This window comes from Magnolia sinica, chromosome 2 (genome assembly GCF_029962835.1).
Source record: "Magnolia sinica isolate HGM2019 chromosome 2, MsV1, whole genome shotgun sequence".
Classification (NCBI taxonomy): domain Eukaryota; kingdom Viridiplantae; phylum Streptophyta; class Magnoliopsida; order Magnoliales; family Magnoliaceae; genus Magnolia; species Magnolia sinica.
The window spans coordinates 24825392-24842341 of record NC_080574.1 but is presented as its reverse complement, the minus strand read 5'-3'; the positions used below and the strand labels follow the sequence as shown (position 1 = coordinate 24842341).

Genomic DNA, 16950 nt, shown 5'->3' with positions numbered 1-16950 from the left:
GCATAATCAAAGGCTCAGAAACATACCTGCCCAACACATAGGGTACAAGCTTCACTGATGTCAATCCATACAGATAGTTGCCAAGAGAAAACGGAAGTAAAGGGCTCAAACGCAGAAGGGTGACAACTCTGAAACCATTCTCTCCAATCGCTTTATCAACGGCTAGAAATTTCTTGTTTCCTTCGACCAATTTCAGAATACGTTCACGGGCAAAATATCTTGCAATAAGAAAGGCAACAGTTGCTGCCACCTGAGAAAAGGGAGCCTCAAGAACATTAGTACCTGTAATTGATGACAAAACAGAACCAAAGATGAAGGGAGTCCATAACACAAGACCATCTTACCGTTCCACTGATAGAAACTATTATAGTTCCAGTAACAGTGCCAAAGAGAAGACCAGCCGACATGGTTAATGGAATAGCTGGAATTGCAAGGACCTACAACAATGGGAATGATTCAAGGTTATAGCGAGCACAAGAAACACTTCTTCTTCTTTTTGAATGAATGAAAGAATAGAAGCATGCTGGAATAACTGTCTTCCACTCTACCCACAGATTTCAAAATTATTGGAGGCCTGGTGATAAAACCTCTCCTATTGTTCTGGATTTCATAACCAAAAAAGAGTCATATCCTTACTAGTTGTTGGACAATGCAAGAGAGTGCTAAAAGTTTTGGGCGAGTTGGATGCACCTAAAAACACGGGCAGACCAATGTGTCCACCACAAAAAACAAGAATGCCATGATTACAGGTCCAACCCGCTATTATTACATTATCATTTTTGGAGATTGTGCACGGGAGCATTTGGTGAATCCAGCCATCTGAATTTTGCAGGATGCACCAAATGCCACCACGTCTGCAAAATGAACGTGCCAGGCTGCATTTGGAAGCACAAGTGAATTGAATATGTAAAATCCAATTTAATTACAGGTAAAAACAATTGAAGATGTATCCAGTATTAATAATGAGGAAGTAGCCCTCACATCACAATCATGTTTCTTTCAGCTCCAACTTGAAAGTAATGCAATGGCAACTTGGAGCAAAGGGAAGGAAAATACAATTTGGTCATCTCCACTTTATAGACTAAAGATCGCAAGTTCTTCCAAATGCAACCTTAATTTATCAACTACTATTAGTCTGCAACATAGCAATATAAATCTGCACACGTTTTTAGATCCCATCTGATCATACCCAAAACCAGGTATATACCAGATGTTTCTACGGATTGGATGGTATTCTGATGATGCAGCACTGAAATAAATAAATAAAATTGCCGGCTTCAAGTTTCTCCCTTTTCTGCTCCAAATCAATATTAACAGCATGGTGATTCCAACCTGAAATACCATCAACATTGATTTGTGCGAGAGAGAGAGAGAGAGAGAGAGGAGCTAACAAACATCTAGATATACCCAAACTGGGAGATGACCAGATATTTATGCGGGCTGTACGATACCTTTCTTCTCTGCATTTGGCGTAGCGTGGGAAACAAAAGGACGCATTTTGCAGGCCTCAGTTTTCTGCCTTTTCAGCTCTAAACCCATATCATTATATAGACAGCATTTCAAACCCAACCTGAAACACTATCGACATTGATATGGACCAGAGATAGAGGATCCAATAAACCCAACTACTTCATTACATCCAAGCCGCAGTAATCCATTTTTCACAGTGCGCTTGCTCTAAAGGATCAGAAACTAGCTAAATTTGCAGTCAAGTTAAAGAGAGGAATGGCTTGAAATAGCTACTTAGTTTGCTCCAGTTTGCAGATTGTGGGATGTTAGGCCCTTAAAATATAGCACATAAGAGTATAGTATGACACCGAGTTTATTAAAAAGGTACAATGCTGACGCTAAAGGGAGCTGCAAACCAAATTAATGCACCGGATTTTGAGATGTAGATCTCACCTCCAATCCGGCATAAACAGCTACAAATAAAGCATATCCAGCTGGCCCATAACCTGTTTGAGGAAAGAACAGAACCACCAGCATACATTCCAAACCACCCAATCAGAATTCATTCCAAAACAACATAAATCCCAAAAACCATTTCTCATTTATGAAAGAAGAACTTTCCGAATAAACCCAAATCCAAAAAGTGCCGAAATTTTGAAATCAAACAGAAATTCAACTAAAACCGCCCAAATTTCTCAAGAAATCCCAGACGGATCTTTGAAACTGAGACAGGAACTACCTTCGATGAAGCCCGATAACTGCGTCAAGAATGCGTTAATCTGATCCTTGTAAATGTACCCAGCCCATCCGAATCCTCCAACGACGCCGACAAGCAGAAGGCCTGCCAAGATGGTCCCTTTAACGGCGGTCTCCCCTTCGGAGCCGCCATCAGATTGGTCGTTGGCATCGTCGTCGTTCTTGGGGTTATTGAATCTGAGGTTTTGGGGGATGAAGGAGGCCTTTTGGAGGGTCTTTTTCTTGGATTCTTTGAGAGAAGAGCACGGCTTGAAGACATGAAAGCGCTTGTGTCTAAAAGTTGGCTTGTGTCACACCACACAATCCTCTTCCCTGTGGGGATTCAGCACTACCCCCGTCAGGATCTAGCTAGAGACAACAGTCCTGTCTAGGGCTATGTGGGGTATATTGTTATGTGTATGTTTTATCCACACCGTCCATCCATTTTTCCATATCATTTTAGGGAATAATCCAAAAATCCAGGCCGTTTATAAGGCTCATGTAGGCAACACTATAGGAAACAATGGGAATTGGGTGTCTACCATTAAAAACTTCTTATCGACACAGAAGGCTCTGATCAAGCTGATTTTTGTGTTTTCCCTTCATCTAGGTCTATATGACCTTATGAAGAGGTTAGATGGAAAATAACCTCATGATGGACCTTAGGAAAGTTTTAGAGGTAGTCGTTCCATTCCCACTACTTTTTGTGTGATGGTTGACTTCAACTTTGGAAGTACATGTTTTGTTGGGATCGTGCTTTAGAATGATATAAAAAAGTTGATGGACACCGTGCATGTAACACATAAATCACGGTGGGCCCAGAAAAGTGTCACACGATTAAAAGTTGGGTTGTTTATTATGTAAACAATAAAATATTTGTTCTGTACAGGATAATATTGGATTAAAAAATATATTTGCAGAGCCCTTTTAGGATTCACTGTTAAGCTAGACCTCCTTCACCAAAAATTTTGGGAATAAAATAATGAAATACTTTCCCCACTGGGCATTAAGTGAAAAAAAATTCAGTGTTAACAAACAGGCCTACATCTATGGTCTAAGTGGACAAACCCCAAAATAAAAAATAAGTAAGAAAAAGAAAACAACAGTAATAGAAATTGAAGACAAAATGTGTAAACTAAAATGTAACTTAATTTGAGATGTGAGAAAGAGAATGGGAGGCTCGATACTCTTATCTCAAAGAGATGATCTTGCATTCCCAACCTTAACCCTACTCGTAAACTTTAGTGAGCCTTTTCTTTCCTTGTAATTTTCTCTCTTTTTCTTTCTTGAAGCTGGCAACCTTTATGGTGTAGTGAAGGGAGATCTCCCGTAAAACCTCTATGAGCACACTTCTTACCCAAATACCCTCACTCTTAAACCCACTTATTCACCTCTTACCATCTCCCCTGGCCTCTATTGGGCATGAGGAGTCATGATAAATGAGGGAAACAAGCTACACTTTTATATTATAGACCAGTGCTTATGTTATAACTTTTTGTGCCTTTTAAGGTCTATCGAGTTATAAGAGTTGTCTTGGTTGATAGGTGCATTTTTTGGGGACTAACAAGAATAAAATTCTCGTTAGTACCTTTTCATGTATTTCGAGGCATTTTTCCATCTCAACGGTTACGCCTCAAAATTCGGTGCCGAAGTTGGCCAAACTCAACTCCAAATTTAAAGTTGTGATTAAATTTCAAACGATGACAACCGCAATTTCATAAAAATTACACTATAATAAATAAGCATTCATTCAATGTAATGTTTAAAATAATGTGTTAAATTATATAGAGCATCGATTTCTTAAAATGTGCTTCGGAATTTGAGATTAGACATTATGATTTTTTATTAAGAATAGTTGTGGTCTATGAATCTTAGTACCCCAATATATTATAATTGACACATGTACTAAGGACACACTTATAAGCATCATATTATGAGATGTATGGTTATCCTATGCGAGTGGACTCAAATGGGTGAGGATGGGCACTCTCCACCATCATGACCAACTTGATGTTGGTGTGCCTTTTCCTTTAACCCACATAGGAGTGTATGCGTTCCATGATATAGGATTGATGGTGGACCTTTGGATACTTACATTTGTTGAATTGACATCAAGTCATGGGTTTGAGGGGCCGATTAGCTTATACTATGATCAATGTGATCGTGAACTTAATGGTGCATAAAAGACTATCAACTCTTAAACTTGATAATATGCAAGGTTTTTGATTATGATTGATTGATTTTAGCTCTTCTTACAAGATCAATACAAAGACATTAAAAGTAGACAGTTGGGTTCTTCCATTATAATCTATTAGTTCTTGCAAAGGCCAATAAGGAATCTATTAGATTTACTTAGGGGCATATATATGGCTAGATTTTAATCAGATCAACACTAATCAAGTGATTTTATTACTGAGCCTAATACTTAAAAGGTTTTTAACTGGTTTTCAAATCTTTTCAACCATTGAAATTTATTATAATCGATAAAACATTTTTGGTTGCATTTAATGATGACACGATGACCTAGATCTGATAGTACACTACTTGATCATCATTGAGACCCGACCCGAGTTCGCATGTATGCATGTGTGTGTGTGAGTATGCATTTCGTTTATTTGGGTCCCACGGTCCTACCGGTCAAATTTCAGCGACCCGCGACCTTCGAGTAGTGTTTGTGGTCATCCTTGAGTTCGGTCACGTAGACCCGACTCGGATCGATGTGAAAACTATGCCATTCTGATCGCATCATCGTTGCGGTTCCAACGACGCGTCTTATGTGTCCATCCGATGTATAGATCATAAGTTGTGTGTATCTCATGTTATAGTCCTTGATCATGATCGCATGACCCACCTAGGAGTGATGTGCAAATTTTCCTATATGGTCCAATCCCTAATGCACAGTTTCAACACACACTACCCAACACCACCTAAAATTTTCATAACCTACACTACCACCACCCAAACACCACCCACATGCCTACTATAACCTATTAAACCTACAATTTTGGTTGTAACTCCCTACTTACAATCATCTCTCCTCTCTAACCAAGGTAAGAAAGTAATGATTACTTAGCTTAAAAGAAGTTTCTCTCTCTTTTCCTCTCATTTCTCTCTCTCTTCTCTTCTTCCCTAGCAATTTCCCTCCATTATTCTATCCCATCCTCCCTCCATTCCAGCCTCATTTCCCCTTTAATCCTCTAAATTTAACCATCTAAATCCAATCTCACCCATTGATATGGATCCCTTGGTGCACTAGGAGCCAGGAGGTCCAAGTTTGGAGCAATCTAAGGTGAGTGTGTTCCTAGAATTTAGGATTTTTATTTTCATGTTCTTAGATCTCTTTTTTTTTATGGGAAGTGTAGGACCCACCAATCAATGGTGGAGATCCTACATCATCCCTTAGTTGTGGCCAAATGGCCTATTTGATGCATGCATGCCCATGCATGGAGTTTTCCCTCTATGGGCCCCCATTATGGAGGATTACTTGGATTCCATGGCATGATAGGTCATCTAGACCTTAGAATCATGGTTGGGATGGCATCCCAACCATTGATCTTGAATCTAGGACATGCATGTGGTGGATCTTTGTTGTAACATATGAATAGAAGGAATGTATGGTGTGATTGATGAAGGGGAGGGCCTCAATGTGGCGGAGCCCCTCTTCTTGTGGCCGATTCTTTATTTTTCTAATGATAGAATTCTGATCTTGCATGTGTGGCCCACCTTGTAGGCCAACAAAAATCCAGACCAACCATGGAGCTTGGACGCCCATAGCGGTCCATCCTTAGACATGTGGCCCCAAAATCCACCTAAATGGGACACATGCAAAGGGTATTTGATGATGGGGAAGGTCTGGACATTTGTGGGGCCCACTGGGGTGGTCCACCACACAAATTCCTGGGGTTAAATCCCATGGAAAACAATGTTTATATTTTAATTCTTTCTATTACATGTTGTTGTCCAAATCTGTCTGGACAGATATTTGGGCCGACTTAAGGCCACGATTTGGGGCTTTTGGTGGGAATTGTATAACAAGTGAAATACGATTTTTGAATATGGGTATCCCACCTATAAGCATGCCAAATTTCAGCCCCAATTGACCTCATTTGGGTCCCCAAAAGGGTGGGCCAATATGGGTACTTGCGGGGTTTTCTACTGTAATTCCGACAAGGTTGTAATTTGGAAATGTAAAATTTTAAAATAGTTTCTGATCAGGTGGGACACTTTGGTGAACCCCACCTTTACTACATATATAAAAGAATGTTTAAATTTAATTTCCTCAATTTTTGGACATCCAGGGCCCACCCCATTAGGGGATAGCAGCATTGCTGCAGCAGAAAAATAAAATTTGGACCTTGCTGTCCATATTTTATATGAATTAAATAAAATACTTATATTAACTCAAAATTTTTAAAATTTTTCAGAAAGGTGTCCCATCCATGGTAGGACCTATCTGCAAAATTTTAAGGCCAATGGACCCCATTTGGGCATCCAACATAGTGGGCTGCCAGAAATTCCTGCTGTGCAGTCCAGCAGCATAGTTCCATAAAAATAAAATTTTAAAAATATTTTCTCAGAAGGTGGGCCATATTTCTAGGTCCCAACTTGTTTTAAGCTTGATGAGGGACCTTGGGCCCAAATTTCAGGAATTTTGGAGGCCCAGAACCCACCCATTTGGATGACCCAAATTCAGGACAGTGGACATCTATTTTTCCAGCAGCATTCCACCCTTGACGGTTGGAATTCTAAAATTGATTAAAATATTTTAGGGTCTCTAAAAATTATAAAATTTACAGAGATGTGACCTACCCATGGTGGGACCCACCTACAAATTTTTGGGGCCATTAGACCCCTATGCACACCGTGGCAAAGGCCGGACTGGCCCACCACGTTGGGACGTCCAGGTCAGTTTGATCTTCTAGACAGATTGTTTTATTTAAATTAATTAAATTATTTTTGGTGTCCAAAAATCTTGAAAATTTTTAAGGGTTTGGTCCACCCACAAAAGTGTCACCTTACAAAATTTTAGACCCAACGGACATTTGATCTGACCGTAGTGCGGCTGGGAGTGGCCCATAAGGCCATCCAGCCTGCTTCGTGGGCCCACCTTGATGTGTTGTATAACCCACCATATTGTGAGGATTTTGTAGGATAATTCATACCTTTACACCCTAAATTTTAGGTTTAATTAATGCATCGTTGAGACTCACTGTTGAGGGTCAAATATTGCATATCGAACCCAGTGTTGCCTAGATTTATGAACATGGTACCGTTTAATAGCTCATTTTAATCGTGTTTTTGTTGCGGGATGTAAGCTGGGACTGGATCGGGATGCTAAAAGCATGGAATTAACATTCAGAATGCACCAAGGCAAGGGACGGACTCCAAGGGACTGAGATCGACGAATTTACATGCCAGAGACTTGAGAAAATCGAAAAACTGAAGCTCAAGTGGCCCGAAATTGGTCCAGAATGCTAGATCACAGGGTTCCCACCATTCGTTGGGCTTGAAACTTCATAAATGGCCTAAGAACCACAAATTAACCGTACACGTCAAATTTCAGCCCTCAGATCACTATGGAAGTGGCCCAATAGTTAGATCAGCCCATAGAACAGCGATTTGGGGCCCACCTGATCTCTGGATATACCTTGATTTTGGTCTCATCTCCTTAAAGTAGATGAGAAGTCAGATGGACGGAGCAGATTTCTATAAAACATCAAGGTGGGGCCCACTTTACATGGCCTGTGCACACGGCAGGCGTACGCCCGCTGTGCACTGGACCAGAGTCTCCCAGTCAACGACGGAGACCCGTCTCCCTCTCCTTCTAGAGCACGGACAACTAGCGGACGCACCAGCGTCCGCTGATCTCATGTAGTGGGGCCCACCTTTCATCCAGATCGTTCATCTGAACCGACCATTGAGTCCAGAGGGAGGGCGTGACCCTCCCCTAGGTGGAGTTTTTCCTGAAAAAAGCATGGATCGGATTTTAACAGTCCAAACGCAGGACGAACGGTAGGGAGAAAATTCTGTGGGCCACACCTAAATCAGTCCAAAACTGACCATTCCCAACCGGTTTTTCGAGGGGAAATCAATGGACGACGTAGATTTCTCCTCCGACAGCGATCATGGGCCCACTGCACTTCACAGCGCAAGAAAATTCGCAGGCCTGCGTCCGAGAAAATCGGCCGCTGTTGGGCCATTGTGCGATCTTGCTCATGGTCGAATATGTGATCCGGACCGTCCAGAAGAGACACAGGGAGGCCAATACCCTAGCCAAGATTTCAGAATTGATGGGTAGGTCGATATCATGCCGCAAATACACTCCAAACACAAGTCGTTTTGCGCTTTGTCTACGCATACAAACTCAGCTGCGTAAACTCAAGCGAAACCAACTCCAACTCAATTACGGACGGCAGCACACCTCTCCAGGGCCTGCTTTACCTATAAGAAAAGGAAAGAAAGAAAGAAGAAGGGGTGGCACGTGAGCAACGGTTTGGCTTGGACGATTGAACAAGAGAAAAAGTGGTGGAGTTTAGTATTTTTTTCTGTTTATTTCTTTTTCTTTTTATTTTTATTTTACTTTGTTTAAGGGGTCCAGCCGCATCATGCCTGTGTGTGGCTGAACCTCTTAGCTAGGGCTAAGAGGTGAAGCCTGTAGCGAGATGGGAGATTATATTTTGTGCTTTTAATTCATACACTGAATATGATTTTAGTTAATTATTAAAGAAATATTTTTCTTAGTCTTTAATGGTCCGTTGTGACTGAAATTACAATGGGTTTGCAATGGCTTTGAGTATTTCTTTCCCCTTGTTATGTTATGAAGTCAGGAAGCCCTGTTGTTCATCATTGTTCCATGGGCATGGTAGGATAACAATACCCTTCTCGATCTTCATACATTGTTGGTTGGTTGGTAATTAGTTTAATTCTGTTATTTACTTTGTCTCCTGGGCATGGTTTGGTGATGAAATTCATTCTAATTCATATACCTTTCATCTCTTTGAAAATTATATCAGAGGAAGTTCAGTTTAAGTTCCATGATTTTTGAAGTAGGCATAAAGATCTCCCAGAGTCTTTAATCGTTGAAGACAGAACTAGGGATAGTAGACTTTGAGGTGTTCAGCGTTCCAAGGGTGGGGCAACGGTTGTCCGTTTAGGTCTTCTAGCTGATACGTTCCCGGTCTAATGGTGCCCGAGACGATGTAGGGTCCTTCCCAGTTGGGTCCCAATGTACCCGAACCAAATTCCTTGGTGTTAGAAAACACTTTTCGAAGAACCATGTCCCCCATTCGAAATCTTCTAATCCTAACTCGGGTGTTGTAGAACCGAGCCACTTGTCGCTGCCGCGCCTCCGTGCGCAGCCGTGCCACTTCTCTTTGTTCGTCCAGAAGGTCAAGTCCGAGTGCAAGGAGTTCTTCGTTTGCTTCTGCACTGAACGTGGTGATCCGAGCCGACGGTAATCCGATTTCAACGGGAGTGACGGCTTCCGAGCCATAGGCTAGTGAAAATGGGGTCTCCCCTGTGGCTGTTCGAGCGGTGGTTCGGTAGGCCCAAAGAATTTTCGGGAGCTCTTCGGCCCACGCTCCTTTGGCTCGGCCAAGCTTGGTCCGAAGATGTTGCTTGATAATCTTATTAACCGCCTCAACTTGTCCGTTGGTTTGAGGATGATGAGGCGAAGAATAAACGTTTCTGATTCCGAGGTTGTCGCACATCCCGCGAAAGCTTCTGTTATCAAATTGCCTTCCATTGTCTGTAACGATGGTACGGGGTACCCCGAATCGGCAGATAATGTTTTTCCATACAAATTCTCTGCTCGGTTATTTTAGCTAATGGTTCTGCCTCGGCCCACTTCGTGAAATAGTCAACCGCCACCACAGCAAACTTGGTCTGACCTTTTCCCATAGGGAGCGGTCCTATGATGTCGATGCCCCACTGTGCGAAAGGCCAGGGACCGGTCATCGGCGTTAGTGCTTCGGGCGCTTGCCTCGGAATTGCCGCGAACCGTTGGCATCTGTCGCATTTTTGAACGAGCTCGCGAGCGTCGTGTTGGATAGTGGGCCAGTAGTATCCCTGTCGTAGGACCTTGTAGGCGAGGGATCGCCCTCCAGAGTGGTTTCCGCAGATTCATTTCCCGTAACACATAGTTTGCCTCGCTGGGTTTGAGGCACCGCAGCAACGGGGCGTAGTAACCTTTCTTGTAGAGGGTTCCGTTGAATATGGTATAACGGGAGGCTCGAATCTTAATTCGTCGAGCCTCGGCCCGATCCTCGGGCAACTTTCCTTCGTTAAGGTATTGGCGGATTGGATCAATCCAGGAAGGTTCCGAGTCGATTGTATTGACAGCCTCGCTAATTGGCTCATCTATGCTTGGCTTGTCAACGTATTCGACAGGGACGGACCTGGGTATTTCATCTTCTTTGGCCGAGGCGAGCTTCGCTAGCAAATCGGCTTTGCTGTTTTCCGTGCGAGGGATCCGAGTCACACGACAGAATTGAAATCCGTTGATAAGTTCTTTCGCTTTCTCCATGTAAGCCCTTAGCCGGTCTTTCCGTGTCTGGTATACACCGGTAACTTGGTTAACAACCAACTGAGAGTCGCTGAAAACACTTAGGTGCGTGACTTCCATGCTAGCGGCGAGTCGGAGGCCGAGTAACAACGCTTCATATTCCGCCGTATTGTTCGACGCTTGGAACCCAAGTCGTAAGGCGTACTGTATATAGGTATGATCGGGGGTTTCAAGCACAACCCCAGCCCCACTGGCCTTCGAGTTGGAAGAACCGTCGACATACAGATTCCACGGAATAGGGCAAGGGGGAGCGGTCGAGGTCGGAACTGCACCGTCCTTCGGTGTATCATTTACTGAAAGTTCGGTTGAAGACGTTCCCTCGGCGATAAAATCAGCTACGGCTTGCCCTTTGATTGTTGCCTTTGGTCGGTATTGAATATCAAACTCACTCAGCTCGATAGCCCATTTGGTGAGTCGGCCGGAAGCTTCTGGTTTCTGCAGCACCGAGCGGAAGATCGGTCATCACGATGATGGTATGGGCATGAAAATACGGCCTGAGTCGGCGAGAGGAAGTTATTAAAGCCATGGCCACTTTTTCCAAGCTTGGGTATCTCGTTTCTGCTGGCAATAACGCTTTGCTGACGTAGTAAACCGGCAGTTGCTTTTCTTCGGATTCTCGTATCAAAGCCGAGCTCACCGCTGCCTCGGATACCGCTAGGTAGAGGAGCAACGACTCCCCCGGTTCGGGTTTTGATAAGAGAGGTGCAGAACCGAGATATGATTTTAATTGCTGGAATGCTGCTTCACACTCTTCCGTCCAACCCATCGCTTGTCTTCCTTTCAATTGTTTGAAGAAAGGGAGACACTTATCCGTTGCTCTGGACAGGAACCGATTAAGTGCTGCGACTCGTCCGGTCAACCTTTGGACGTCCTTAATGGTTTTGGGGGATTCCATATCAATCAGAGCCTTTATCTTCTCATGGTTTGCCTCTATTCCTCTCTGACTGACCAAGAAACCGAGGAATTTACCTGAGCCTACTCCAAAAGCAAATTTACTTTTATTTATCTTCATCAGGAACTTCCGCGGAGGATTAGAAACATTTCTTCCAAATCATTCACATGATCTGCCGTGTTGCTTTTGACGAGCATGTCGTCGATGTATACTTCCATGGTTCTACTATAAGCCGAGCAAAGATTTTGTTAACTAACCTTTGATAAGTCGCGCCGGCATTCTTAACCCAAATGGCATCACTCAATAACAATAAAGGCCTTTGTCGGTGACAAAGGTAGTTTTTGATTTATCCTGTTTGATGCATTACAATTTGATTATATCCGAATAAGCATCCATGAAGCTAAGGAGCTCATGTCAGGCTGTACTATCTACAGGTCTATCCTCGGAAGCGGAAAGCTATCTTTGGGGCAGGCTTTATTTAAGTCGGTATAGTCAATACAGACTCGCCACTTCCCGTTGGACTTCTTTACAAGCACGACATTTGCGACCCACTCTGGATAGTGTATTTCTTCTATGAAATTAGCCTGGAGTAGTTTGTTGACTTCTTTCTCAATGATGGCGTATCGTTCGGGGCCGAGCGGTCGTCGCTTCTGTCGGATCGGTCGATATGACGGATCGACGTTAAGTCGGTGAGTCACCACGGAAGGGTCGATCCCTTGCATATCTTCATGACTCCAAGCAAATACGTCGGCGTGCCTTCGGAGCAGGGCGATCAGCTTTTCTCTCAAAGGGGATTGCAGAGATGAGCCAATTCGTACTGTCTTGGATTCATCTGTTTCGACTAAGGGGATTGAGACAAGATCTTCGACCGGCTGTCCTCGTTCATAATTCTCGCCCCGAGGGTCCAATGATTCGATTGTTAATATGTTGGTCGGATTCTTGTCGGCGGCTCCTTTTACAGCTATCATGTCTTGCTAGTCTCCCTTGACAATTCCGACTCCTGACTCGGTCGGGAATTTCATTGTAAGATGGTATGTGGATACCACGGCCTGGAGGAGACTCAATGAAGGTCGGCCGAGTATCGCGTTGTATACCGAGGGTTGATCGACGACCAAGTCAACCATCATCGTCGTCTGATGTGGGGCAGTGCCAGCAGTGAGTGGTAATGAGACAGTCCCCTCGGGCAATACTTATCCTCCGGAAAAACCGATCAATGGGGTCCGAACCGGCGTAACGTGGATCGTTCGATCCCCATTTTGTCGAACGCCCCAGTAAACAATACGTCTGCAGATGATCCTGTATCGACGAGTATTCGGAACACTTTTCGGTTAGCGATCGCCAAGGAGACGATCAACGCATCATCGTGGGGGTGATGGATACCTCGGGCGTCTTCCTCAGTGAACGATATGCAATATTTTTCTCTTTTCTTTTCCTTTGATGGCCGATCAATAATCATGAGCTCGGACTGAGGCTGACTAAGCTTTCGTGCATGATTCCTTCGCGCGTTGTTTGAGTCGCCCCCACATTGTGGACCGCCGATAATCGTCCGGATTTCTTCCATGGGCTGACTCTCGGTCGGGCGCGCCTCAGCTGCCCCAGCTTTGACCATATGTTCTCTGAGTCGGCCGTCTTTTATGAGTCGTTCGATCTCTTCTTTTAAGTGACGGCAATCACTTGTGTTATGCCCGTGATCGCGGTGATAATGGCAGTACTTATCCTTGTCCCGCCGATTAGGATTACTCCTGAGCTTACTGGGCCAGCTAACAAAGCCTTCGTTTTTTATTTCCATCAGTACCTCTTCCCGAGTCTTATTCAGGGGAGTATATGTGGAAAATCTTTGATCCGGCCGTTTTCCTGACCTTCGCTCGTCACGCGCTTGATCCTCTTTGCGTTTCCTCCCTCCGGCCGAGTCGGCCTCTTTTTTGGCCGACTCTTTGGCCAAGGTTTTTGTTTCACGCAGGATTCGCGCTTCCTCGGCGTTGGCATATTTATCGGATCGGGCCATAAACTCTGCCAGTGTATCGGGCGGAGTTTTGTCTAGAGATGCCAAGAATGGCTTATCCCTAACTCCTTGCATGAGCGCATTGAGGGCCGTTTCTTCCGAATGTTTTCGAACTTGAAGGGATTCGAAATTAAAACGCTGATGTAATCTTTCAATAGCTCTCCCGATTCTTCTTTATTCAGATGTGCCGGGGGCTTCAATTTCTTCTTTCCGATGAAGTTGGTGAGGAAGGCGTCGCTCAACTCAACGAATGAACTGATGGACTTTCAACTGTTTGAACCACGGTCGAGCTACATCGATCAATGTAAGAGAAAAGGCCCGACACATTCGCATCCGAGGCGTCGTGAAGTTCCATATAGGTTCTGAAGCACCGATATGCTCCGTCGGGTCGGTCTTGCAGGTGAAAGGAGTGATTTGAGGTAATCGAAACCTCTCGGGCAATCGGGCCTTCAACGAGTCCACAAAGGGGGATGCCTTCGCTTCGGACCCGGTTATACATTCCTGCCGTGCTTTATGTCCGCCATCTCTTTTGCCATCTCTTCCCGCACTTCTTTTTTGAAATTTTGAATGTCGGTTCGCTGCTTTCTACCGTGCCTTCCATGGAAGGGCGATTGCGCCTTCTTCGCTCTATTTCGTGCCGAAGATCAGTCGGGGGGCTGACTGCGCCGGAGATGGTTCTGATCCGCCTTGGGGTTGGCTTGGGCGGACAGACTGCGGCGCGGGAGGTTGAGGATCAACCGCCGTAGCCGTAGCTGGAGCCCGTGCCGTCTCCCCTTGAGGATGAGGGAGCGGCTGCATTTGTTGCTGATACATTCGTTCCAGCATCTGCTTCATCATATTCATATCAGACCGGATTTCTTGAACCTCCTTATCCAACCGGCCATCGTCGCGATCCCGCTGATTGTTGCTTGTCCGGGTCGCTCCTCGTTGGCGGTTGTTAGGTGGGTTCTGGGCCGCGGGGGCCGCGACTGGACCCACCGGTCCTTCAATCCCATTTAAATCTTCCTCTGGGACCGTCCTTCTAGTCATCACCATTGGACTCAGTATAGAGATACGAGATGGCTTTTTGCACGTTCCCACAGACGGCGCCAAACTGTTGATGCAAATGTCTGGTTCGTCCTCCTTTGACCCTTGTATGCCTGCACAGAAAGAGGACAAAGGAGACCCTGACTCGATCAGGGGACCCTCCGATGCCAAAGTCAGGCCTGGACTCGGGGTCTCAAAGTATTGAAAGGTTTTTTTAGAGGGAATTTGTTTCGTACCTCTCAAGGTGACAGGGGTCCTCCTTTTATAGCTGCTGGGGTCCTCCTGATATTGAGCGCGGGATCTTCTCCTGGTATCACGGAGATAGGATCGTGCCCATCTTGAGCCGTCATCCGATCCCGTGAGCTTCGGGGTCGGAGATCTTATCCCAAGATATCCGGGATGAGATCTGACCTAGCGACGGTCGGTCTTGTAAGGTGGTCCGCCCGACACATGCCCGGAACGCTGATAAGTCGTCCGAACCGACTCAACCGTTGTCTCGGTTTAGCGAACCATGCCTCGGATTTGACACATCCTTCGGTGACCCGAGGTATTAAGTCCGAGTCTCGAGGCATTAAGTCCGAGTCTTCGGACTTGTATTTTTGTCCCCAACAATCACCTAGGGTGGATTTCACATGTATACTATTCCTGATATCAAACTTAGTGGACATGGGAATGTTTCAAACGGTGGTCACTGTATCTACAATGCTTACTCTCACACAGCTCACTTAGCTTTTGGATACACCTCATTTTTGGTAGCATGTTCTAAAATAACCTCCCAAAATGGATGGACGATGTGGGCATCACGTTGAGACGCATATAGCATCCCAGCAAAAGCCTTTTGCAGTAAGTTTCTGCACTGGATGTTAGGTGGGGCCAAAATGATGGTTTTGAAAAATCCACACTGTCCATCCATCATGGGAGCTCATTTTAGAATATGAGACCAATAATTAGGTGGATCTAAGACTCAAGTGGACTGAACGAGAGAGGAAACTGGGGAAAGAGTTTCCTACCGTTGAAACTTTCCTGGAATCTACCTTGATATTTATATGTCATCCAAACCTTTTATAAGGTCATTCCCACTCGGATGTAGTGAAATCACCATAAACTTTACCGGATATCAAACTTTGTGGACATAGGAATGTTTCAAATGATGGTCATTGAATCTACACTATTTCCTCTCGTACAGCCCACTTGGCTTTTGGATACACCTCATTTTTTATTGCATGTTCTAAAATAACCTTCCAAAATAGATGGATGGTGTGGATTTATCATAAACATCACGTTGGGACCCATCTAGCATTCCAACACAAGAACTTCCTGCGAAAGCCTTTTGCAGTAAGTTCCTGCGCTGGGATGTTAGGTGGGGACCACAATGATGTTTTTGAGAAATTCATACCCTCCATCCGTTGTGGGAGCTCATTTTAAAATATGAGACCAATAATTAGGTAGATCTAAGACTCAAGTGGACCGAACAAGAGGGGAATTTGGGGAAAGAGTTTCCTACCGTTGAAACTTTCTTGGGATCTACCTTGATATTTATATGTTATCCAAACCTTTTATAAGGTCATTCCCACTCGGATGTAATGAAATCACCAGAAACTTCACCAGATATCAAACTTTGTGGCCATAGGAATGTTTCAAACGGTGGTCACTGAATCTACATTGTTTCCTCTCATACGGCCCACTTGGCTTTTGGATACACCTCATTTTTGGTCGCATGTTCTAAAATAACCTCCCAAAACGGATGGACGTTGTGGATTTATCACAAATATCCCGTTGGGACCCATCTAGCATCCCAGCGCAGGAACTTCCTGCGAAAGCCTTTTGCAGTAAGTTCCTGCGCTAGGATGTTAGGTGGGGGCCCCCAATAATGTTTTTGAGAAATCCACACTGTCCATCCGTTGTGGGAGCTCGAATATGAGACCAATAATTAGGTGGATCTAAGACTCAAGTGGACCGGACGAGAGGGGAAACTGGGGAAAGAGTTTCTTACTGTTGAAACTTTCCTAGGATCTACCTTGATATTTATATGTCATCCAAACCTTTTATAAGGTCATTCCCACTTAGGGTTGTACACGAACCGGGCTAGCCCCATTAACTCACTCGACTCGGCCCGAAAAAGTTTGACTCGGCCTGACCTGGAGCTAAGTTCAGGTCGGGACGGGCCATTTTCTTCAGCCTGAAACTGAGTTCAAGTCGAGTTTGGATAGGTTCCAGTTCGGCCCAAAACCCAACTCGACTTGGCCCGACTTTGCCTATATATATTATACTTTTTCCTAAATT

At 44.5% G+C, this 16950-nt stretch overlaps 1 protein-coding gene across 1 annotated transcript in view; it reads right to left on the bottom strand.

Moving 5' to 3' along the window:
* LOC131224422 (uncharacterized) overlaps positions 1-14165 on the bottom strand; it is a 45348-nt gene extending 31183 nt beyond the window's left edge. The window contains exons 1-5 of the mRNA XM_058219882.1: positions 14139-14165; positions 2189-2489; positions 1903-1955; positions 345-437; positions 27-250 (exon numbers count right to left, since the gene is read on the bottom strand). Coding sequence (XP_058075865.1) covers positions 27-250; positions 345-437; positions 1903-1955; positions 2189-2489; positions 14139-14165 — 698 coding nt within the window. The remainder of the gene's footprint in view (positions 1-26; positions 251-344; positions 438-1902; positions 1956-2188; positions 2490-14138) is intronic.
* Between the last annotated feature and the right edge of the window lie 2785 nt (positions 14166-16950).